At 37.9% G+C, this 23,620-nt stretch overlaps 1 protein-coding gene across 4 annotated transcripts in view; it reads left to right on the forward strand.

The window, feature by feature from the left end:
• Ric1 (RIC1 homolog, RAB6A GEF complex partner 1) overlaps positions 1-23,620 on the forward strand; it is an 89,347-nt gene that overhangs the window by 47,645 nt on the left and 18,082 nt on the right. For 3 of the 4 annotated variants that reach the window (XR_009593152.1, XM_021634261.2, XM_060388247.1), the window contains exons 5-17: positions 716-858; positions 981-1,117; positions 2,915-3,006; positions 4,178-4,266; positions 8,961-9,105; positions 10,059-10,107; positions 11,681-11,833; positions 13,709-13,912; positions 18,658-18,696; positions 19,172-19,282; positions 20,470-20,559; positions 21,241-21,401; positions 22,276-22,414. Coding sequence is in view for 3 of the 4 variants with exons in the window: in XM_021634261.2 (XP_021489936.1) it covers positions 716-858; positions 981-1,117; positions 2,915-3,006; positions 4,178-4,266; positions 8,961-9,105; positions 10,059-10,107; positions 11,681-11,833; positions 13,709-13,912; positions 18,658-18,696; positions 19,172-19,282; positions 20,470-20,559; positions 21,241-21,401; positions 22,276-22,414 (1,552 nt within the window). In the remaining variant the exon portion in view is untranslated. The remainder of the gene's footprint in view (positions 1-715; positions 859-980; positions 1,118-2,914; positions 3,007-4,177; positions 4,267-8,960; positions 9,106-10,058; positions 10,108-11,680; positions 11,834-13,708; positions 13,913-18,657; positions 18,697-19,171; positions 19,283-20,469; positions 20,560-21,240; positions 21,402-22,275; positions 22,415-23,620) is intronic. The other variant, XM_060388239.1, reaches the window with a different exon arrangement.

Below are 23,620 nucleotides of genomic sequence, written 5' to 3' on the forward strand. Positions count from 1 at the left end.
TCTATTAATTTTCAAGTGTTTAGTCGCTGCTGTGGCCACTGTTAATCAGAATGAACAGGTAAAGAGTCTGCTTTTGAAAACCTCCTTAGAGAACGGTAGAGGATGGTTACATGAACATTCTGTGGGTTCAGTTTGTCATCCTCTGTTTAGTTACAGCTATTATTTTTCCTCTTTTATGTTATCAGTCACACCACAATGATTTCCTTATTTTTTAATTTGTTGTCTTAATATTTGTATTTTTAACCTAGATTAAATCATAATAGTGTTGTAGACAGGCAGTGTTCTGTAAGTATTTAATGCTATGCTTTGCTATACAAAACATTTTTCTCTCGTCATTTTGTTTTGTTTTTGCTATTTTGTTTTAGAAGACAATGTCTAATTCCTGACCAGCCTAGAAATTACACTGTGTAAACCAGGCTAACTTCAAACTTAAAGTCTTAAGTCCTCCTATCTTACAGATGTTTGACCTTGCTTGCGGGAGTGGCCTGTCCCCCACTCCCCAGACCAGGGTCTTACTATGTAACCCTGGCTGGTCACTTTGTGGACCAGGCTGGCCTTGAACTCACAGAGATCCACCTGCCTCCACCTCCTGCATGCTGAGATTAAAGGTGTGTACCATAACACCTGGCTTGCGAGAGCAGTCTTTGAAAGCAGTTATATATCCAAGTATGCTGTCTTGCAAGTTAATTGACTTGAGTTGCTTGCTTCCCTCCAGTTTGCAGTCTGTGCTAGAGGATCTCCTGGTTGCGACTTCTGATGGACTTCTTCATCTTATTCATTGGGAAGGAATGACAAATGGAAGAAAAGCTATCAATCTTTCTACAGTACCATTTTCAGTAGACCTTCAGTCATCTAGAGGTAGTTACACTTTCTGTATGCGGTCGAACCAGTTGTTTAATATTGGGCATATGGTAACACTGTTGAAATAGATGAAATAATAGCGTCTTATAACCCTACATTATTTGCGTGTTTTTCATCAGTAGGTTCATTCCTTGGCTTTGCAGATGTGCACATTAAAGACATGGAGTACTGTGCCACACTTGATGGATTTGCTGTTGTGTTTAATGATGGTAAAGTTGGATTTATTACACCAGTGTCGAGTAGATTTACTGCCGAGGTATGGATTGTGTACTTTGAATTATTTTATTTTGCATATATTAATTTTGCTTTGTTATTAAATCCTGTGTTCTCTTAATTCACATAATTTTTATTCAAAATATATAGACAGTTGTGGAATTATTGACTTTATCCTGTGGAAAATGACCATTTGCTTCAACCTTCTCTAACCCCAACACATTCATGATCTTTCAATCTTTCCAATAAAGTTATTGTTTTAAAGAGATTATTAACCATTTTTATATATCAGTCAGCATGTAAATTCTGTTAATACCAAACTGTCAATGATTAGTTTTTCCTTTTCTGCAGATTTTTATTTCCACTTCAAGTTAGTAATTATTTTGGTTTGTATGTTTATTTTATGTGTATGTGTATGTATGTGCCTTTGTTTATGGTCACATGTATGTTTGTGTATGTACAGGTTGTGTGTGCGTGTGCGCGCTGTATAAGCCAGAGGTCAACCTAGGCTACCATTCTTCAGTCACTGTAAATCTTGCGTTTTGAAACAGGGTCTCTTGTTGGCATGGAGCCTGCAAAGTAGACCAAACTATCTAGACTGGGAGTCTGTCCTCGCCTCCAGCACTGGGAGTACAAGCACATATAACCAAACCTGGCTTTTTACACAGGTTCTTGGGGTCAAACTCAGGTCCTGAGGCTTGCACAGCAAGCACTTTACCAAATGAGTTGTCACCTAGTCCTACATTAGCTTGTGCGTCATGTACTTACCACTTAACCACAGACTGGCTGCCAGCTGCATTAATGTCGTCTCCATCTTCACATCACTAGATGTTTGTTTACTTTTCTTTAAGAATTTCCTGTGAGAGCTTTCTGGCCTGCTCCAGACCAGACTTCTCCAGACTGGTAGCTTAGTGTAGACCTTTAACTTAGTATTTTCTGGTTTTTCTTCTTCATTGTCACCATCATTGTCATTATCATCCCAAGGAGTCTTTCTTCTCATCTTCTTTTAATTGTGTATTCTTTAATAGCTTTTTTTTTATTTTTTAGACAGTAAATATGTAGCTTTTACTGCTTTGCAGGGACTCAAAATAATATTATTATTCTCTGTTTTTGGTAGATTTTCTAACACAATCTTGACTACAGGGTTTGCTGACTAGGTTATTTCTTTATGGGGGCCTCCCCATCCTTCAGTTCCTTCCTTCCCCCTCTTCTCTTATTCTACTCCTTTGTCTCCCTCTTCCCTTTCTGTCTCTAGTGTTCCTTATAGAGTCCTGTAGTCCCTTTCAGAGGGCCTGTATGCCTGACCACCCCAGTAGTCTGATACTGAGTTCTGGAAGAGCTAAAAACCGTAAGGTTCAAGGTGTGAACTTGGACTTTGCTTTGATACTCAGTGGTTTTCTCAAAGGAAACATGGTTAGCTTTCTGTTGGAGTGGAAGTCAGGTCTTTGTTGGCTGCTCACTTTGGGAATATGGTCGGTGAGGAACCAAGTCTTCTTGAGTAGACTTTGAACCAACTCTACATTCTTTTAGAGACACCCAAATTCCTAGGCCTTTTGTGTGCCTAACAGTGCGAAGTGGGCTACTTCTAAGCATTCTTTACCATTTGTGTGCTTCTCAACTTCTAAAAATTGCTAAGGCTTGCCATTTTGTCTTTGTCTGTACTACTTTATGCTTCTTGAGGGAAATACTTAGATCTGATAGTCTTTGTGAGCGATTCCTTTTGCAGGTGAAACCAAATGATATCTTCTTGTTAAACTGAATCTTTATTGAATGAGAATTATTTGAGCTGCAATAAGTTTGGGGAAACACTTTTTAAGCTTTTAACTTTTTCTTATTGTAGCAGCTTCATGGAGTTTGGCCACAAGATGTTATTGATGGGACTTGTGTAGCTGTAAATAACAAATACCGGCTGATGGCATTTGGTTGTGCAAGGTAATTGTAGAGACTTTGACTCTAAGTTAAACTTAAGATATCTTAACATGCTGTTTGGTGGTGACAAACACCTTTGACCCCAGCACTCGGTAGGCAGAGGCAGGTGAATCTATGTGAGTGAGGCCAGCCCGGTCTACAGACTGAGTTCTAGGACAGCCAGGACTACACAGAGAAACCGTGTCTCGAAAACAAACAAAAGATATCTTAACATATTTAGGGACTTGATTATGCCTGTCATAATTATAAGTCATCTTAATATAAAATATAAAGCTGTTTCATTATTTTGAAACAAAGGTAAAGAACAGAGTTCAGAGGTTGAACATTTTAATTTTTAAAAGTAAGATGTTTTAACTATAAAAAGTTGAGATACAAATAAAAAAAAAGAATAAATAAGTTAAAATTTAGGGTCTGTAAAGACAGGCAATTTGGGAGGACACCATCCTCAGAAACGCTGTCTTCCTTTTCAAGCAGTGTCCCTCACATTCCCTGGCGCTCACTTATCAGGCTGGACTGGCCAGCCAGACCCAGAGATCCACCTGTCTCGACTTCCCTGGCACTGATTACAAATGTGCACCATTGGACCTACCTTTTCACATGGGTTCTGGGATTGAACTCGGCTCTCATGCTTGTGTGGCAAGGACTTTACATGAGTGTGTAATTTTTATTAGTGAATATCCTTAAAGCTTACTATAAAATCATTTTTTTGTTATCATTCATATAATGGAGAGTTTTAAAATAAAATTGAAACCTGCACATCGTGACACGTTTGTAATTGTAGCAGTCATGAGGCTCAGACAAGAGGATCATGATGTTGAGGTTATTGGCTATAGCCTAGGCTGCATAGTGAAGTTTAGACTAGTCCAGAGTGCACAAAAGAAGGGATGTTTATGTTCACGCATTTGATTTGTTCATATTTTATTTAGAATTTTTAAGTGTGTGGTCATGAGTATGTTTTTCCTGTGTTTCCCATTTTATTTGTCTCCTAAAGCAAGTTGAATGTCTAGAATATTTAGAAAGGAAGTGGCCAGACTTAGCTGAGCACTTGTTTGCCCTGATGAGGTGACTAATTACTTACAAAATGGCTTTCTACTTTGTACACCTTTCATTAGAACATGATAGTGCCTTTTCTATTTACTTTTGTCATTTTTCGCTGTGTTGTTTGTTTTCACAGTGGTTCTGTGCAAGTTTATACGATAGATAATACTACTGGAGCCATGCTGCTGTCTCATAAGTTAGAACTTACAGCAAAACAGTATCCTGGTGAGTATCTGTAGTGTCTCTCTTGGTCTGTAAGGTTAAATTCCAGCACTGCCACCCCTGCAGCGGATGGCTGAAACCATAGGTAATACTGAGCTCTGTTTACTGTTTGTCCCTTACACGTAAAGGTCTGTAGTAAAGTTTTACTTATAAATTAGGCATAAGAGGAGAAACCCTGTATATTAGTTACTTTTTCCATTGCTGTGAAAAATACCTAACAAAAACAACTTAAGAAAGGAAGGCTTTGGAAAGATAGCTTAGCAGTTGAGAGCACTGCTGTTCTTCCAGAGCACACACATGGCAGCTCACCACCATCTGTAATTCCAGTTCCAGGAGAAAATGCTGTTTTGGTTTCTATGGGCACCAGGCATCAAAGTGATCCATAGGCATGCAGGCAGGCAAAACACCCATACACAGAAAATATTTTTGAAAAAAGAAAGGAAGTGTTTGCTTTGGCTTACAATTTAAGGAGGTATAGCCTGTCATGATAAGGAAAGCATGGTAACAGGAACAAGAGACAGCTGGCTGTACCATGTCTGTTGTCAGGAAACAGAAATATGCATTCTGGTACCCAGCTTACTTTCACATTTTTATTCAGTCTGGCACTCAGCTGCTCGAATGGGTTGCCCACTATCCTCAAGGAGGCCTTTTTGGAAACACTCTCACATACACCCAGAGGTGTGTTCCTGTGGTGATTGTAAATCCAGTCAGTCTGACAATGAAAGATGAATCTCCCTTTTATTTGATAATCACACATGCATGTATTGAACTATCACTGTGTTTTATAAACAATTAAAATAACCTTTTAAAATAAGTGATAATAGAATTGAACAATTGTAACTAAATTGGGCCCTTTCTCTCAAAAATTGGGGGGAGTTTGTAGGTTCTTGGCTATGTCTATTGCACCCAGTAGCAAGCCCTCAGGTGACACAGTGCCAGAGGTAACGTACGATTATATGTCATGGCTTCTTCTAGAAGACTTTTTATAGGTGATGTCCCTTTCTCGCACCTCAAGTTCTTCAATTCTGTAAGAATCTTGGCAGCCTCTTCTCTATCGGCAGATGTAGCATCTCTCTCTCTCTCTTGTATACACACAAACATATATATTAGTTTTTCACTGCAAACCCATTTTCAATTCTCTGTCAGTATGGGGTGGATGGTGACATACCTAAGAATGACTCATGTTTTGGAGAGCGGAGCCTGCTAAGCTCTTCTTGTAGGCTTGATATTTCCTGGTGTGACATGTCAATCTATATTTTCTGCTCATATCATAAACCCACAGGCTTATGCCCTGTTTTAATAGTGCATTTATTACATACTAGAGTCAAAAATTTTTGCAATTTGGGGTAATACAGCAAAACCAGGACAAGTTTCTTTTTCATCATTTTCACATGGGAAGATTTTATTTTTGAAAGACAAAGTTTTTTCACACATTAGCTCAGGCTGTCTGAAACTCACTGCAGAGCCCAGGTTGGCCTTGAGGTTATTGTGGTCATCCTGCCTCAGCCTCCCAAGGGAAACTTGTTCTTAGCAAGTCAGCATACAGTTGTTTTTTTTTAAAGACCCTTTATCTTTTCAGTTATAACAGCTTTTCCATACTCTTTTTGTCTATTTGAACTGCTAGCATCCCCCTTGTGCTTTGCGGCCATTAAGAAAAATAAGGGTTACTTGATCACAAGCTCTGCTATACTGAAACAATTTATCTAATTAAATTTTTTTACTTCTTGAATTTTTTCATTCAACTTTGAGGCAACAATTAATCTTGGGCAGTTGTTAAATGTGAAAAATAAAAGTGCAGATAAGGGAGGCCACTGTACTGGTAATGCTGTGCTTACAAAGCTATCTGTAAATTAAGTAATGCATGCTCTGAGTAAACACTGTTAAGACATAGATGATAAGAATCTGACCCATTTCTGTGTAATTAAAGAGGCACCTGGACTATCACTTCATCTCTTTTGGATCCTCAGTTTAGTGTTAGCCTTTATTTTTCTTGTCTAAATCTTTCTGTAATCTTTACTTGATTTTAGTTTATTCTCTCAAATACTTGAGTACCAACTGCATGTTAGAAAGTGTTCTGAACGCTAGATGCATAGTAATAGACAAAACTCAACATTCTTGATGAACCCTAGTGACTCTGCTAGTTACAAGATTAAATCGACACTCAGTGTCAGGGGAAATGTTTTTGCCTTAAACTAAAAGAAAAAAAATGTACTATGACTATAGGATCTATTTTCTGAAATAGCAAGATATCTCTTATTCACCTTTATTTGACTTTTACTTCATGATTATAAAATAGCCTCTGAGTTCCAACCTTTACTTTTTTTCATTTGCATCAAGAAGAAAGCAAACAAGGCACATCCTGATTGTTGTCTTTAAAGCAGGAAAGCTGAAGGTCTTCCAGAATTTTCTTTATCTACTCCAACCTTCCACTTCTATCTGATTAGCTTTTTGGCAGAAATGGGCAAGGAAAAAGGATGCCATTGGGTATTGGATTCTATCTCCAGGAGTATCTCAACATGTGAGGCATATGAAGAACTACCAAATCCCCGCTATGCTTCCTTGGTTTACTCTGTGGTTGTTATGCAGGCTATGCCAAAAAATTTGTTTGTTGGGTTATTGTCCAACCTACTTAGTGGCTATCTCTGTCCTAGCAATTTAGTAGCATTTTGTAAAAAGTGCCCATATGTAGAATATTTTTTAAAATTCTATTTCAAGCATTTTTATGCTATTGAAATGGGTACACTTACTGGACTGGAAATAACCACCCACATTTCTGGTTTTAAATTGCTTTTTTCTGGTTGAGGGTGTTGCTCAGTTGGTAGAGTGCTGGCCTAGGCTTCTGTTGTCTGTCAGCACTGCTTGAAAGTGACACTTGCAGGGTATGAAGATTCAACTCTTTCACCTATTCTGGAAAATTCATGGTCATTATCTCTGAGAACTGTCTTTCTTATAGTCTTTTTTCTTTAATTTTTTATGCTAGCTTCAAATTTTTTATTTCTCTAGACTGATTTCTAATATTTGTTTGTTTTATTTTGCTGTCTGTCTCTAGAATCTCTCATGTTCTCTTCAGTTATGTTTAATGTTCTGCATAGTCTGACCATTGAGTTTTAGATGTAGTCGCCATGTTTTTGTTTCTGAAGTGTGTGCATTCTGCCGCTCAGTCTTCTCCTGTGTAATGTTGGGTCTGTGTGGAGCTCAAGGTTGATATGTCTTCCTCAGTCACAGAATTTCTCAAAGAACCTGGAGCTTGCCCTGGTCAGCTGACTGAGACCTAGAAACCCCAGCTATCTTCCTATCTCTGCCTCCCTGCTACTGGGATGGCAGATACATGGCAGCATGTATCTGGCAGCATGATATATGGCAGCATGCCTGGCATCTATGTGGGTTCTGTGGAGCAAAGTTAGGTCTTACTGCTTACACAGTGAGCATTGTCTAATCTGAGCCATCTCCTAGCTTCCTCCTCTTACTTCATTTATTATTGAGGGGGAGGGAAAACACCTGTCACAGCTTTTCGAGGGCAGAGGACAACCTGAGAGAGTTGGTTCTCTCCCTCACCCTGGGTTCTAAGAATCATGCTCAGTTCCTTGGACCTGACGTCATAAGCACTTTTTCCCACCAAAGTGTCTCACCAACCCCTTTATTTCTTTAGCTATAAAAAAGAATGCTTGTTTTATATTCTGTCTCCATTAATCTTAGTATTCAAAGACTGAATCTGCCTCTGCTTTGACTTCTTAGGATTTATTTGTTTATGTATGTATTTTAGCATTTTTGACTGAGAGCTGTTTCCTGACAGTTCAGTGTTTGGATGCTTTAGGACTTGGATTGCCTTGTATTTTTTTTCAGAGATCACTTGGGTTACTACACTGTTCTGGAACCCTTTACATTGTTTTCTCTCTATAGGTGTTTATTTTTTTTAACTACATTAATTACAGAAGTTATAAATCAGGGTAAGGACTGAGTTTATGTGTAACTGAGGACTGTCACAGGACTGTTGTCTCTGTTCTGTATAGTGGATGAATCATGAAAAATGTCCCCTTGTCTACACGGTAGTTTCTCTCTCACTTGTCTTTGTACCCTGGATGCAGCCTTTATAATCTCAGCACTACCTGGTATCCTTACTAGACTTCCTGGTGTGTGCGAGCTCTGAACTTCATCTCCTGACCCTCACATGCTGTGTGAGTCACCAGTAATGATAAAGATTCTCAGAGTTTAGCATATGAATTCAGAGGGAAAGTACTTTGTCCCAGCATTTTAGGACGTTCAGAATCATAGTTGTTTGAGTAGGAAGAATCATGTAGGATATCATTTGATGAACCACAGAGACAGGTATTTGCTCCCAGCATTCTTTTTATCATGCTCAATGTGTAAAATGTTTGCTGCAATCTTATCCCCATTTTACAGAAGGTGGTTCATATAAAACAAAAACGTTGAGGATTACACAGTGGTAAGTATTCAACCAAATCACAGCAAAGCCAACCTTCACTTCCCATGATTCACCTGAGGTGTTCAGGTTAGATCAGGCCAGGACTAGTGATGGCCTCATTTTCAGTATCCTCCATCAACAGAATTCATCTTAGTTAAAATCAAATAGTTCATGTTGTTCTGCTTGTTTGGATTTGAACACATATCTTGTTTAAAAAAAAAGTACTCAGTATTTTTGCCCCATCTCTTTAACCCTTCTTTTTGTATTTTCACAGACATTTGGAACAAAACAGGAGCTGTTAAGCTGATCAGATGGTCTCCTGACAACAGTGCGGTCATAGTAACCTGGGAATATGGAGGTCTGTCTCTGTGGAGTGTGTTTGGAGCCCAGCTGATTTGTACACTTGGAGGAGACTTTGCGTGAGTGGAAAAAGAGAGAGAGAGAGAAACTTTAGATAAAGAACCCCTAGATTCCCTGACAGCTCATATATTCAGAAATGTGGTTTCTAGAACTACGTTGTTTTTTTTAAATTAAAACAGTTGTTTCACTCTTAAATTTTTAATAGTACAAAACAGCACACATTTCACTTATGTGCGCATCCATGCGCTTTGCCCATGTTGCCCCTTCTTTTCACCAGGTAGCCCCTCCTGCCGTCATGTCACATGTCATATGTTTGTATTTAAATCTAGGCTGCACACAGGATAGAAAACATGCAGTACTTACCTGTCGTTCCTTAGGCCCCCCATTTCCTCATCTCCTCTCAGGACCATCATTCTCCTTCCTAGCTCCTCTCCCTGACGTGTCCTATGTAGAGGTTCTGCACAGGAGAGAAAGTGGGATAGAAACTGGTGTCTGCCCGAGTTTGGTATATTTCACTTTACGTGGTCTCTAGTTCCATCTGTTCTAATTTAACTCTTGTACCAAAACAGTTTGTACAGCTCAGATTTAAATTATTGAGAATTTATTGATTCTTTAAACATTGACGCTACTAACACTAACAGTGGATTTAGTATTACTGATCCCAAACACTTCTTCTTTGAGCCTCATGTTAGATTTAAGGCGGACTGCTGGACTTGGTAGCACACACCTTCAATCCCAGCATTCTGTATGCAGAATCAGGGGCTTTCCATGAGTTTGAGGCCAGCCTGGGTCTCAAAGTAAGACCCTGTCCCAAAAATAGAACTATGAAAAAAGCCAACAGTGAAAGTAACTGCTCCTTTAAAATAGAAATATGTAATAATGCAGAGGCATTTCAATTGTATGTACTATTGTATATTTCTGTTTTAAAAGAACAAAGTCAGTTTGATTTTTTTTTAAGTGGTATGTGTATTGTAAGTAATTGGAAAATGATCAAGTTTCTGTTCTTTTTTAGTTACAGGTCAGATGGTACCAAAAAAGATCCTCTTAAGATAAACTCTATGGTAAGTTCTGTCTGTTTAAGCTCAGGGCCTTTCCTTTTTTCTCACATGGCCATAAACTCAGAAAGCAGTTTTGTGTCAGCAAAGTTTTTTTTTTTCGTATATCGTTCATTTCTGGTGAAGTTCATTTATTTGTGTGTTTAAGATGGGGTTTCTTAAATGTAACTGATAAGAAAAAAATTAAATTAAATTAAAAAAAAAAAGATGGGGTTTCTTGCTGTGTAATGAAGGCTGGCCTCAAACTATATAGACCAGGCTAGATGTGACCTAAGAGTCCTCTTGCACTTGCATTTGCAGTGACTGTCTCTCAAAAAGTAAGGTAGACAGCTTCTGAAGAATGATGACTTCTAGCGCACTTGCACACACGCACACACAAGCTTGCACGTTTGTTTACACACATACATACCTTCCCATACCTTGAATATGCACACAAAAATATGTTTTTGATATAATAACATTTCTGTAACTACTATCCAGTGCCTTTGAATGGCATGTGTCAGCCATTATTATCAGGTTCACTAAGTTTGTATTTCAGTCACAAACTAAAGATCCAAGCAGTTAGTTAGCTCCAGGATCAGAGAAAACCTGTCTCAAAGGAATGTAGAGAGAACAATAGAATAGGGCATCAAAGTCTTGCTCTTGATTACACATGTACTCGTGCACACACAGGAACACACACACATGAAGTAAAAAGTTATTTAGCTTTTAACAATTTGCAGCAGTCTCTGAACCTCACTCCCCATTTTCTTGGCTTACATATTAGAATTTACTAGTTTCAGAACTACTGTGATGGTATCTAGTTACAAAATGTTAATAATAATTGGGCTTGGAGAAATATATTTAAATCTTTTCGGTGCACATTCCACAGCTGAAGAAGTCTCTCTCTAGAGAAACTAGACACCTTGGCCAAGACAGTGTATCAAACGGTCACGCTGGGATGAAAACACCAGTGTCACGGCCGCCAGCGCAGTGCGCTTTGCTGTGCACAAAGCGGCGTCTGCTGTAGATGATTTTTCACTGTGCTTCTAGTCGCGTTCAGAGTTGTCCTCTGTGAGAAATGTCTGTGTACTTGAAAAGCAGTAAAGTGCGTTGAGATGTTACAGAAGGGTCTTTAGGATTGCAAACCTGAAATTGAAGCTGTCTTAACATCCTAAGTAGAGGGCAGCGGTGGTGGTTTCCTCTGGAGACAGTTAAGTTGTACTGGATGGCAAGAATCATTGGGGTTGGTTGGTTGATTTGTTTTTTGACTGTTTTGTGTGTCTGTGTGCGTGATGTATGTGTGTGAGCATGCTACCATGTGGATGTCAGAGGACTACTTTATGGAGTTGGTTCTCTCCACCATTACGTGACCTCTGGGGATCAAACTCGGGTCCTCATACCTTCACAGCAAGTGCCTTGACCTGCTGATTCTGGTGTGATTCTCCTCTCCGTTATTTGTCATGCTTGCGCCAGCATTCAGAAGACAGTTGTGCCATTGGTTGTTTCATGTATTCACTGTTTTCACTATTTAACTTAGGTTATAAAAGGAATAAAAATAACTTTTTGTTGCTTTGACTTTTTTTCCTCTTTCTTCAAGAGCTGGGGTGCAGAAGGCTATCACTTATGGGTAATCAGCGGCTTTGGTTCTCAGCACACTGAAATTGAGGCTAACATCAGGAGTATAGTTAAACAGCCCAGCATTTTGCTATTTCAGTTTATCAAGAGTGTACTCACTGTAAACCCTTGTATGGTAAGTAATTAAAACTATGGAATTTGTTTGTTTGTTTTAGTACCTCTTATAGCAGAATTTTAGACCCTTTTCTGTGAGCCTCAGATTTGAACATACTTCTAAAATTATCCACTGTACTTTCTTTGTGTATTTTCTGTGATTCGTGTGTTTCTATAAAATTTATATTAAAGTCTTATTTCTGAACATGTTTTGGACTTTTTTGGTGTTTTATTCTTCTACAAAAAAATAGTTCTGTAAGCAGTTTGAAAGAAGCCATAATTACGTGTAAAATAACTTGAATACGTTAGTCTTCATCTGGGTAAGAGTTTCCAACGGGTGTTCATTTAGACACTACTTAGAAATATTACTAGAGGCTACACAGGATTTTTAAAAAAGCTCTAGGTGGTTGAGGGGATGGCTTAGTCAGTAGATTATTTGTTTCCCGAGCATGAGGACCTGAGTTTAATCCCCAGCACCCATGGCAAAGGTCTGAGCATGATAATGTGTGCCTGGAATATTGTCTCTGGGAAGGTGGGAACAGGAGTCACCAAGCTCCAGGTTCACTGATTTACCCTGCCTTAAATACACACAGAGAGAGAGAGAGAGAGAGAGAGAGAGAGAGAGAGAGAGAGAGAGAGACGGAGAGGGAGAGGGAGAGGGAGGGAGAGAGAGAGAGAGAGAGAGAGAACAAGAATTCTGAGGCCGGGAGAGAGAGAGAGAGAGAGGGAGAGGGAGAGAGAGAGAGAGAGAACAAGAATTCTGAGGCCAGGCATGGTGGTGGCACCCACTTATAGTCCCAGTGCTTGGGAGCTGAAACAAGAGGATCGCAATGATTGTGTATTTTAATGTGCTTCAGTTATGTGCTATGAGTGCATGTCTTGGTACCTATCATCAATGGCTTTTAAACACTATGTGATATAACAAGTTATTTAAAATGTATAATATACTGAGAATTAATGTGAAAATAACCCAGATCTCGGGACTCCACTACAGTTGAAGATTCAGAATCTCCAGAAAAATATAGTATACTTCCTGCTCTTCCCCATTCCAGATAACTTTAAAGCATCCTTTTGTGCTTTAAAGCTGGGGAGATGGTTCAGTGAGTGGATAAGTGAGGACTGGAGTTTGAATCCCCAGAACCCACATAGAAGTCCGGTAGGCGTGGCAGCCATCTGTAATTCCAGCAGGAAAGAGGTAGGGTGAGGGTTCCAGAGCAAGATAGCTAATCCACCTAGCCAGAGTAGCAGTCACCAGGTTCGGCAGGAGACCTTGCTTTAGTATGTAAGGTGGAGAAAAGCCAATGAGGAAGAGATCTGACATCACCCTTCATTCACCACATACACATGCAAACACACATCCATACATGCACAGCACACACAAGTATACAAAAACGTGTGAAGCACCCTTGATTGTATTTTGGCTAAATGGGAAGGGCTAGGATACCACTGTGTCTGATTCCAATATAAGAATCTTCTCACCATGAGAACACTGGTCCTCTAAAAATGAGGGCATGCTCAGCTAAAAGTAGTCACTGTTGCGTCTGTCCAGATACCCACAGAAACTTGCAGTCAACTGCAAAGCAGTGTGTACTTACTTACACGTACTTTCTTAGGTATAGTTCTCATAGCATCACCATTTAGGGGTGCTGGTGAGAGGTACTATACAAACATTTGAAAGCCTTGGCATTGACAAAACAGTGTACAAAACCTTACTTACGCTAAGAATCACTAAAATATTGACTCTTTTGAACATTATGTCAATTCTGTCTTGTGGAAAAAAAACATTGATACATGTATATATGTTCAGTAATAGAACTAAAAGAGCTTGTTACTTAGTTGCCCCTCCCTAATGATGAGGACTTACTTGTTTTCTGTTTACCCTTCTTTCTCCATCTAGAGTAACCAAGAACAGGTATTGCTTCAGGGAGAAGACCGTTTATACTTGAACTGTGGAGAAGCCTCACAAACCCAGAATCCGAAGTGTTCTTCAGCTCGTGCTGACCGTATGCCCAGGCGCGAGGGAAGCCCATTTGCAGATGGAGGTCTGGAGTCTCCCGGATTAAGCACATTACTTGGCCATCGGCACTGGCATGTTGTACAGGTGCGTGTTCATCTACTGCCTCCTAGTGACTCATTCATTGCTAACGTAGCACTTGGAGCCAGTTTTTAATTACTTTTATTGCCATATCTATCTCAGTGCTTTTTAATTTTTTTCTTTCCATTTAATACAGAGCATATCCTCACCATTAATAGTGTCAAGAACTAGAAGTTTATTTTTCCCTCAATAAAGATAATTTTATTTTACTTTGAGCCTCTGTTTTGCTTAGTCTAGCTCAGTCTATTTGCATAGCCTAAAGTATATCCTTTGGATAGAAAGTGATTTGACTAGTACCTAGTACCACTGATTTTATAGTTTCGGTGGTTAACCCCTTAACAGTGTGTCCAAATTGCAAACTTCTGAACTTTTGAGAAATTATTGCTCATAATTTTATTATTTAATAAGTTTAATTTTTAATTAATTTTTAATTAAATGAAAATGAAAGTGTTTCCAAATTATGGATTCATCCTGATGCCACATTTTAATTAGCAACTTTGACAGATTGACATTTAAAATGGATTAATCCTGAATTCTGACGCCAATTAAGATTAATTTAGTGCAGTAAGTTAAAATTTCTTGAAAGAAATTTGTATGCATAATTTCAAAGTTCTAAATATTTTTCTTCTCCTTTTAGTACCAAAATGTATCCGAGCCTACTAATGGATTAGTTTCTTTTTCTCAGTTTCCTTTTTTTTTGTTTTGTTTTGTTTTCTTTTTTCTTCCCTTTTGAGACAGAGTCTTGCTCTGTACTTGATCTAGAATTCGTGATTCTTTTGTGTCGGCCTCTGGAGTGCTGGGCCACATGTGTACTCCCATACCAGCTTCTTTTTGTCAGTTTCTAGTTCCAGAATTAATTGCCTTCTCTCTGCTTATATCTTACTAGTTTACTTCATCTCTTATATTATTTTTAGTTGTTTTTGAGTGAAGATAGTGAAAGACAGAAAAATGGTCATTCTATGAAGGGTTAAAGGAGAAATAGCTCCTACATTGACTTGTGTGCACTAAAAGAAAATGTATTTAACATACATTTTTAAACTCATGGAATCAAAAGCATTGTACGTACCATTTTATAATTAGTAACATTTTTAAAATATAAAATATAAAACTGCATCAGCTACTTCCTTGACTAAAATTTTCCACTGCTCCCTTCTCTCCTATAGCCATTTCTCTGCTATTTTCATTTCCCCATACTTTGAACTATTCATTCTACACTGACCTAGAATCAATGCCAGTTCTGCCTAGCCAGGTCTGTGTTACCAGAGAGCCAAGTAGAGCAGAGGATCAAAGAAGGTAGGTCTGGAACTAAAAAAATCCATCAGGCTATAACAAAATTGAATTCCCTTCCAGCTCGAACATTCAGTGGTTCTTGTCTATGAAGCATTCCACTAAGCCGCACATAGCACTGGCTGTAGGAATGTAGGCAGCAGCAGGGTGTTATCCGACAGCTGACTGCTCACCTTCCAAGCTGAGCTTGTGAGTGGATTTACCTAGGTCTTTCCATTTCTTTATCCCTCTCTGTTCTTGCAGTTTTAAATAAAGATAAAAGAGTTTTGGTAAAATATTTGTTAAATTATTAATTTACTTATAAAAAATAAGGTTAGAATGCCAAAACTTTATTATGCTTTGGAGCCCTCATAAACCCTAATAAGAAACGAACACTTAAAACTAATACAAATATAAATAAAAATGTCACAGTTGTGCTCCCAAGACGTTTAAATTGTAATAGAAGTTTAATTCCAAATTTCATAGAATTTTTAGAGCTGGAAGGACCTTAGAGGTAATAGAGCCCAACTGGATGTGTACATGAGGAAACTGACGCTCAGCAAGTTTTGAGTTGTCCACCATCACACCAAGGAGTACTGGCCGACACGCCCTTAAAACAACCTGCGTTAAAGTAAAAATCCAGCGTACTTACAATCTAATTACTGAATCATGTAGTTTACTGTTGAACTAAAACTTAGAATTTGCCCTGGTAGCCATCTTTTCAATCTAGAGTTGCCCTGCTCTTTGCTAACACTGGAGCCTAGTAACTGAATGCAGAGTGAGGGTGGTCTTTTTGGGTAGTGTTTATGTAGTGCAAAAACTTTGCCTTCTAAGCTTCATAGTCATAAAGAAGCAGAGGGGCATAGGTTCCACCCCTTCTTGCTCATCCTCCAGTAAGGCTGATTCATGTCTGTGGTTTCTGTTTTGTGTGCTATTAGAGTAATGACCTTCAGCGAATTCCGCTGTGCTTTCTGCCCATCACCTGGAATTCTGCACTGTTTGTTTGTTCAGCCCTTCTGTTCTATATAACTTAACTTCCAGATTAGAAGGTTTTGTTGTTTTTTGTCTCTAGCCAAACCGAATGCATACATACTTGTTAGAAGCAAAGTTACTAGATGGCTAGATATGAAGTCTTTTTAGTTTATATTTTTAGTGTAGTCTTCTCAGTTACAAATTTAGAAAGTACTGGAACACAATGTGAACTTGAAAAACAAAAGCCTTTTAGTTTCTGGCTGTGTTCCTTCATATCTTCAGTGTTTTGTATAGTGTAAACGTTGGTTTCTACAAGGTCTTTATTATCTAGTAGTCTAAGGATATTGATTTTATACTTACCTTGGCTCTAACTATTGAGAAAGAATATCTGCAAATATCAGGCACTTCATTAGGGAAGTCAGCGGTGAATTTTAAAGGCTCTTTTGCTTATAGGTGACTTGCACACATCCCCCTGGTTTTACCAGGTATGGAAGATGTGGTATTTGGCAAAGATCAGATCTGCTGGAACAAGTCCTTTCATCTCACTAGTTATGCAAAACTAGTCTAGGCTGGAGTAGAAGTAATGCACTTAGTTTCTGTTTAGGAGAGCCTGGAAACCCTTTCTAAGGAGGGTCAGAGTCTTCTCTGTACCTTCGCACAGACTTCCAGTGACGTGGCGTAACTCCTGTGCCCTGCCTGGGCTTGTATGGCCCATGCTTCTCCATTGTTCATTAGTTGCCACTTTTCTTCCTATCGTTTCTTTACACAGCATTAAGTATATAGTACAAAGTTCAGATGACACACAGATCAAAAGAGGTGACCCTGGGGAAAAATACACACTTTGTTCTAGTCATAAAATATTCAAATAATGAAAAAGCTCATAATTTTTAACTTATGTTTGGGCTTTGGAGATAAATCATTTGTAATTTGTGGTATTTCATAGACTTTTGAAGGTTAAAAGAATAGGTTGTTTTGTGTTGACTTTTTATTTTTTTCTTCTTTTTGTAGAGATATACATTAGAGTATGGTAATTTGATAAGCTTTTGTTCAGCCTTTAAGTTAGAATCACTTTTATAGTGACATGCTAGCTCACACATCACATTTCGTAGAAATTAGTGAAACATCAAAGTGTGGGGAGTGTAGGATTCTTTGAGGTTTATTCTTTTATCCAGTGTTATTGGCAGTGATCTGCTTACTCTGGTACTCCTTTTACATTCTTTTTTGAGTAACTGAAGCTATTAATTCAGTTGGACTTTTAAGTTCACGTACTGATAACTGCAGTCGAACCCTTTATGAGTTAACTTTATGAGAGTAATGCAAGTGCTTTGGGTGTATTGATCTTACTTGATTCTCTTTTTGTCTTTACACAATTTGATTGTACTTCACATGGCTTTCTGATTTGGGTTTCTTTCTCTATATGTTTTCTTAAGTTAAATTAAAATAAAATTGAACAAATTGAAGCTTTTCTTATTTCAGGAACAGAAGACACTTCCGTTCTGTTTTTCTGTTAATTCACACTCCGCTTCCTCCAACTGCTCGTAAAAGCTTATTAGTAGAGTAGGAGACACAGAAGAGTCTATAGAGCTAACTCTGTCCATGCTAATAACCCACAGAGTTTTCAATCTCTAAGTTTGAAAGTCTCATAGCCCCACTAAAATGACGCAATGAACAAAGATGTTAGACAGAGATCAAGGGAAACTGTTTACCATTGATGCTTTGGATGGAGACTTAGTATCTGTATAATATTAAGGGTTCTTGTGGATCAATAAAGTTGGACAGCCTAATAGAAAAATAGTAGTTTAAGCATATCCATAAAGGCTTGTGGGTTCATTTTTTTTTTTAAAGATTTATTTATTTTATTATGTATACAATGTTCTGCACACCAGAAGAGGGCACCAGATCTTGTAATAGATGGTTGTGAGCCACCATGTGGTTGCTGGGAATTGAACTCAGGACCTCTGGGAGAGCAGACAGTGCTCTTAACCTCTGAGCCATCTCGCCATCCCCCTTGTGGGTTCATCTTAAGAAATAGGATTAAAAAAAAAAAAAAAGCCAGTTGCTGTTCTCATGCAACAGAATTTTTGTTTGTTCTTACATTGATTGTTCTATATGCATTGCTTTTTTAAATCACAACAGTATTAAAGCAAAAAGGTTTCCAATAAAAACAAAAATTCTTGCTGAAGCTGCTGTTTATTTGGGGGTAGTCTACATCGGTAGACAGAAACAGTTTGTGGATGTCATCACATGTGCTTCTTTGTCACTTTGTCTTGAGTTTAATATTAGAAACAAATGATACTGTGGTGGGGGGAGGAAATATGGTGTCTAAAACCTTGAAATAATTAAGATAGGGCAGTGAAATACTGGTTCATAAACACATGCTCAATTCCAAGGGCTTTTGCACTGAAGCCACTACTTGGCACCTTATGCAGCAAGCTGAATCCTTTGTTGTGCTAGTGCTTTAATTTTAAATATATTTCATAAGTCTTACCAAACTGATATGTTATTTTCTATAGATTTCCAGCACCTATCTAGAAAGCAATTGGCCTATACGGGTGAGTTGTTATTTAGTTGGTGTTATAATAGTCATTCTGGGAATTGACTTTGTGGATTCATAAGGGCAAATTCTTTATTTCTTTTTCTGTGCATTGGTGTTTTGCCTGCATGCATGTCTGTGTGAGGATGTCAGATCTTGGAGTTACAGACAGTTGTGAGCTTCCATGTGGGAGATAAGAATTGAACCCTGGTCCTCCAGAAGAGCAGTGATTTTAACCACTGCGCCATCTCTCCAGCCTCCATAACAGTGAAATTCTAACGCTTGATATGCTGTGTATTACTAGGGGATTCACCTCTACATTTCTGTGAACTATAGCTGTCAGTACCTGGGCTTTTTTAATTAAGCATCTTATATTTAAATCATTTAGCAAACATGGATTAGTAATCTCTTCACCTTATATTTTATTAAGTACTTTATGCCTAATAAAGTATATATATACTTGTAGGAAAGAGGTTTTATTTTTTTTTTAACAGTTTTCAGCTATTGATAAACTTGGACAGAATATTGCCGTGGCTGGCAAGTTTGGGTTTGCGCATTACTCTTTACTCACCAAAAAATGGAAACTTTTCGGAAACATTACTCAGGTTAGTGTTTTGTTTTTGTTTTTTTTTTTTAACTAAAAATAAATTTTAAGATACAAAGTATAAAAAAGAAAAAGAGAGAAACTAATAAATAATTAGTCTTGAGATATAGCTCAATTGTAAAGCACTTGCTGTAGTCACAGGTTCTGGAAGGAAAAGAGAAGTGGAGAAAGAAACTGACATTTGATAATATCTAATAAAGCATTTTTTATAAAATACTTGATAATTTGATGAAGGAGCTTACATGAGATAGTTGGCTTTTCATTCTTGTTAAGATCATTGACAAGTATTGGGAGATGGCTCAGCCATTCAAGTCTTTTTTCATAAATGCAAGGGGACCTGAGTTCAAATCCCCAGAGGCTGTTTAGACGTTGGGTAGAAATGGCAAGTCATCTGTAGTGCCATCCTTGGAAGGCAGAGATGGAGGATACCTGGGTCAAGCAGCCTGGAGAAACTAGCCATATCAGCCAGTGGCTTTGACTGAGAGATGTCTCCTCAAAGAATAAGGAACAAGAACCATCAAAGACTCCTGGTCTACACATATACATAACACTTGATAGGCATATGAAAAGAAGGAAAAAAAAAGGTTAGTAGCAATAATTGTTTAGTTTAGGGTTTAATATTATCTTTAAGATTGAGTTATCCAATGTGGAGAGACTAAATGTCCACAAAATTTGAGCTCATTCTGTGTGTGATATGTGCATTTGGATAGTAGAGGCGGGGGTGGAGACTCAGGGAGAATGAATTAGATTTTATGAAAGTCAGGCGGGAAGAAATGAGGAAAATTAAAGTGGGTGTCTTTTGTGTACCAGGCACTTTTGCTTTTATAGTACTGTCATCCCAGTTAGGACACTACTATTACCATTTGCTAAGAGATTGGGATTCAGGCACTCATCTGAGGAAGAACAAAGTGAGAATTTAAATCAAATTGTTTTTAGATGTAGGATTAATGATGCTATATATTATTGAGGTATTTTGAATGACACAGCTGTTTCTTTATAGAAATATTTACTTTTTTTAAACACGGGGTATGGTACATTATTAATAAAGACCCTGGAGAAATAATTTAGGCAACAGAGGATACAGCAGAAATAATCTGAGCTCTCTGAGAGTATTATATTACTTTGTTAAAAGTTTGAGTAACATAATTAAGGTATATAAATCTTAAAATTTTTAAATTTTCTTTTAAGGAGCAAAATATGATTGTGACTGGTGGCTTAGCCTGGTGGAATGACTTTATGGTCCTTGCATGTTATAACTTAAGTGACCGTCAAGAAGAGGTAACTTTAATTTTTTCAGAAATAATAGATTTTTAATGTTGGAGTTAAGCACGATTTACTTTAAGGTAGACTAATAATCCATTAAAAACTGGACAAAGCATTTTACTCCAGTAATTTAGCATATTTCAAGAGTGAAATTACTGTTTAGGTTTTTCCTGTCCATTTTTTAAAGTGACAATTTGAATTTGTAATATAACCCTTTATATCATAGTACCTAAAAGGCTGAGACAGGAAGATTATTGTGAGTTTACAATCATATTAACCCTGTCTCAAAAGTAAGTAAACCTAAAAAGGATAACCTTTTAGCTAGAAGGTAATCTATAAAGATTGATAATAAAACGCTGTAAGCAAAAAATACATAAGAATGACTATTCTTAAGGATAGCTTATTGATTTATCGATTTACATGGTGGTTTGTGGAAATGTTAGTCTCATTAATCAAATTAATCAAATTATTACATTCACTCTTGTTCACTTTCTCTTTAGTTATTTATAAATAATTAGCTTGCCAAAATATAAACATTATTCATTTTTTGCTAAAATATTAATTCTTTTAACCTCTATTACTTTACAGTAAGTGGGGGAGGAGGGTGAATAGTTGAAAATATCCTGACTGAGAATTTAAGTATTCTTGGTAGCCATCTTACTTGTTTACATTTATATTTCTTCAATTTTTCTTCAGCTCAGGATCTACCTACGAACATCAAACTTGGACAATGCCTTTGCTCATGTCACCAGAGCGCCAGTGGAAACGTTGCTGCTTAGTGTCTTCCGGGACATGGTGGTGGTGTTTCGAGCAGACTGCTCCATATGCCTTTACAGTATTGAAAGAGAATCTGATGGGTGAGTTAGAGCCTGGGATGAGCCCCTCGGGCTCCTGTGGTGTGCTCTCTGAAAACCTTTCTCCACCTTCGTGTTCTGTTTCGTTCCAGGGAGGAGGGGTGATGTTTATGTACGATCAAGAACCTGCGCTAACTGCTTGAATTATTCCTATATTGGGGGAGGGGCGGGGAGCCATCATTTTAGCTGAGATAAATCTTAGGTGCTTTTTTCACAACTTACAAGTAAGTGGCTAATAACCATCCTACTTTCTAGACACTTAGAGGAGGTTAAAGACATACCCTGAGAAAGCTCATGTATTCCCTGCTACAGTAGAAGTTGTGGTCTGTAGCATAAAAGCCTTATATTTGACATTTGACATCTCGTCAACTTCAGCATGTCGGCCATACGTGGGTTTCTTTTGTTCTTAGAGGTGTATTTGTTTAATAAGGAATGGACTATGTATTTGCTGAATTATTCCTGTGATGGAATAATAATGCAAAGATAAAAAAATTAACATGTTACTACTTCAGTAGCTAAATTTTCATCATTTCCCACCCAGCTTTTTGTTGCTGTCTCCAGTTCCCAGCATATTTCTGTTTGTATAGCTTCTTCCCTATTGCTGCTTTTAGTAGTGTTTTGTGTTGTGGTTTTGTTTTTCCTTCTTTCCAGCATTTTGCTGCCTTTCATTGGCTTAATGCTGTGTGTTTTCTTTGGGTCTCTCAGCGTTAATAATCTTGATAGGAGGAGAGGACAATTCAGAGAAGACATGCAGGAAAACTCTTGGATCTGTCTGCTGTAGACATCAGACATAAAATGTGCTGTAATATAGCAGCTGCAAAGGGACAAATACGTGACTATGGTTGAGGTATGAACTTTTGTTTGTTTGTTTTTACAGTTCGAATACTACAGCTAGTGTTCAGGTTCTTCAGGAAGTCTCCATGTCACGGTACATTCCTCACCCTTTCCTGGTAGTATCTGTCACACTGACGTCAGTGAGTACGGAGAATGGAATCACCTTGAAAATGCCACAGCAGGTACCAATGCATTTTCAGAGTTCTTAGGAGTTTACATCTCAGTCTTTAGTGTTTTAGGTCAATATTAGTGTCTGTTTATATGTTCTGCAAATTCGTGGTAAGTGTTTATAATGTATCTTGCATAAAGATGCTGAGTTTTAACGGCAAACCAAAATACAAGATTCTGGTCAGCATTAAAAAGTAATTACACATATATAAACTATTCTGAGGACTTATACTAGAAGCCTTGTCTAGTCTGTATAATCAAGGAGAATTATATACCATTTGATTTGAAGTCTGAAGCAGAAGTAGGAGGGTTCTAAGCAAAGAAGATGTTCAGGTAGTCTTACAAAGGTTTACAGACAAGAGACAACAGGATATAGTCCGAGGGCTGGAGAATGCTAGAGCCACGGGTATGAGAGAAGATAAATTCTTATGGATAATGTTGGTAGCTTTAGATTTTCATTTCAAATCTTAGTGTTTATTCTGTACAGAAGAAAATTAATATGGAGCAAAACTTCATGAAGTAAAAGCATTGGAGAGATGCTGTACAGATTATATTGAATGGTGTCAGTGGCCTAGCATAAGGAGGGAACAGGGAGATGGAAAGAAGTAAAATGAATTTAGGGATGCTGGTGAGATGGCTTAGCAGTTACGAGCACTGGTTGCTCTTCCAGAGATCCTGAGTTCAATTCCCAGAAAACACATGGTGGCTCATGACCATCTATAAAGGGATCTGATGCCCTCTTCTGGCATTACAGGTATACATGCAGACAGAGCACTTGTAAATTAAAAAACAAACACATGAATTTAGTCTAATTTAATTTAGACTTGTGGCAGTTAGGAGGAAAGAGAAACTATAGTCTCATAGTTTCTCATAGTTTGTGGGTATATATCCAGATCCACAGTGGTGCTGCCAGCACCGGTTACAATCGTCTCCCATTCCGGGGCTGCTTCTACTACCCCAGCAGTTTCCAAACTTTATGTAACTGAAAACCTGTCATGAAAAGTTCTATAATATGTAGGTTTGTCGTTTCTTATCTAGGCCATCCATCTTTTTCTTCTAATTTAGATACTAGATAAGCTTCAGCATTCTCAAAAAAATTATGGAGAATTTAGTAGAGAGCCTCTTTCCACTGCAGTTAAGATTGTTACCAGCTATTATTTATAAGGGTTCTGATTGGGAGCAGCCTACCCATTTCTCTGTTATTTGGAATAATAAATAAT

This window comes from Meriones unguiculatus, chromosome 1 (assembly GCF_030254825.1).
Source record: "Meriones unguiculatus strain TT.TT164.6M chromosome 1, Bangor_MerUng_6.1, whole genome shotgun sequence".
Taxonomy (NCBI): Eukaryota; Metazoa; Chordata; class Mammalia; order Rodentia; family Muridae; genus Meriones; species Meriones unguiculatus.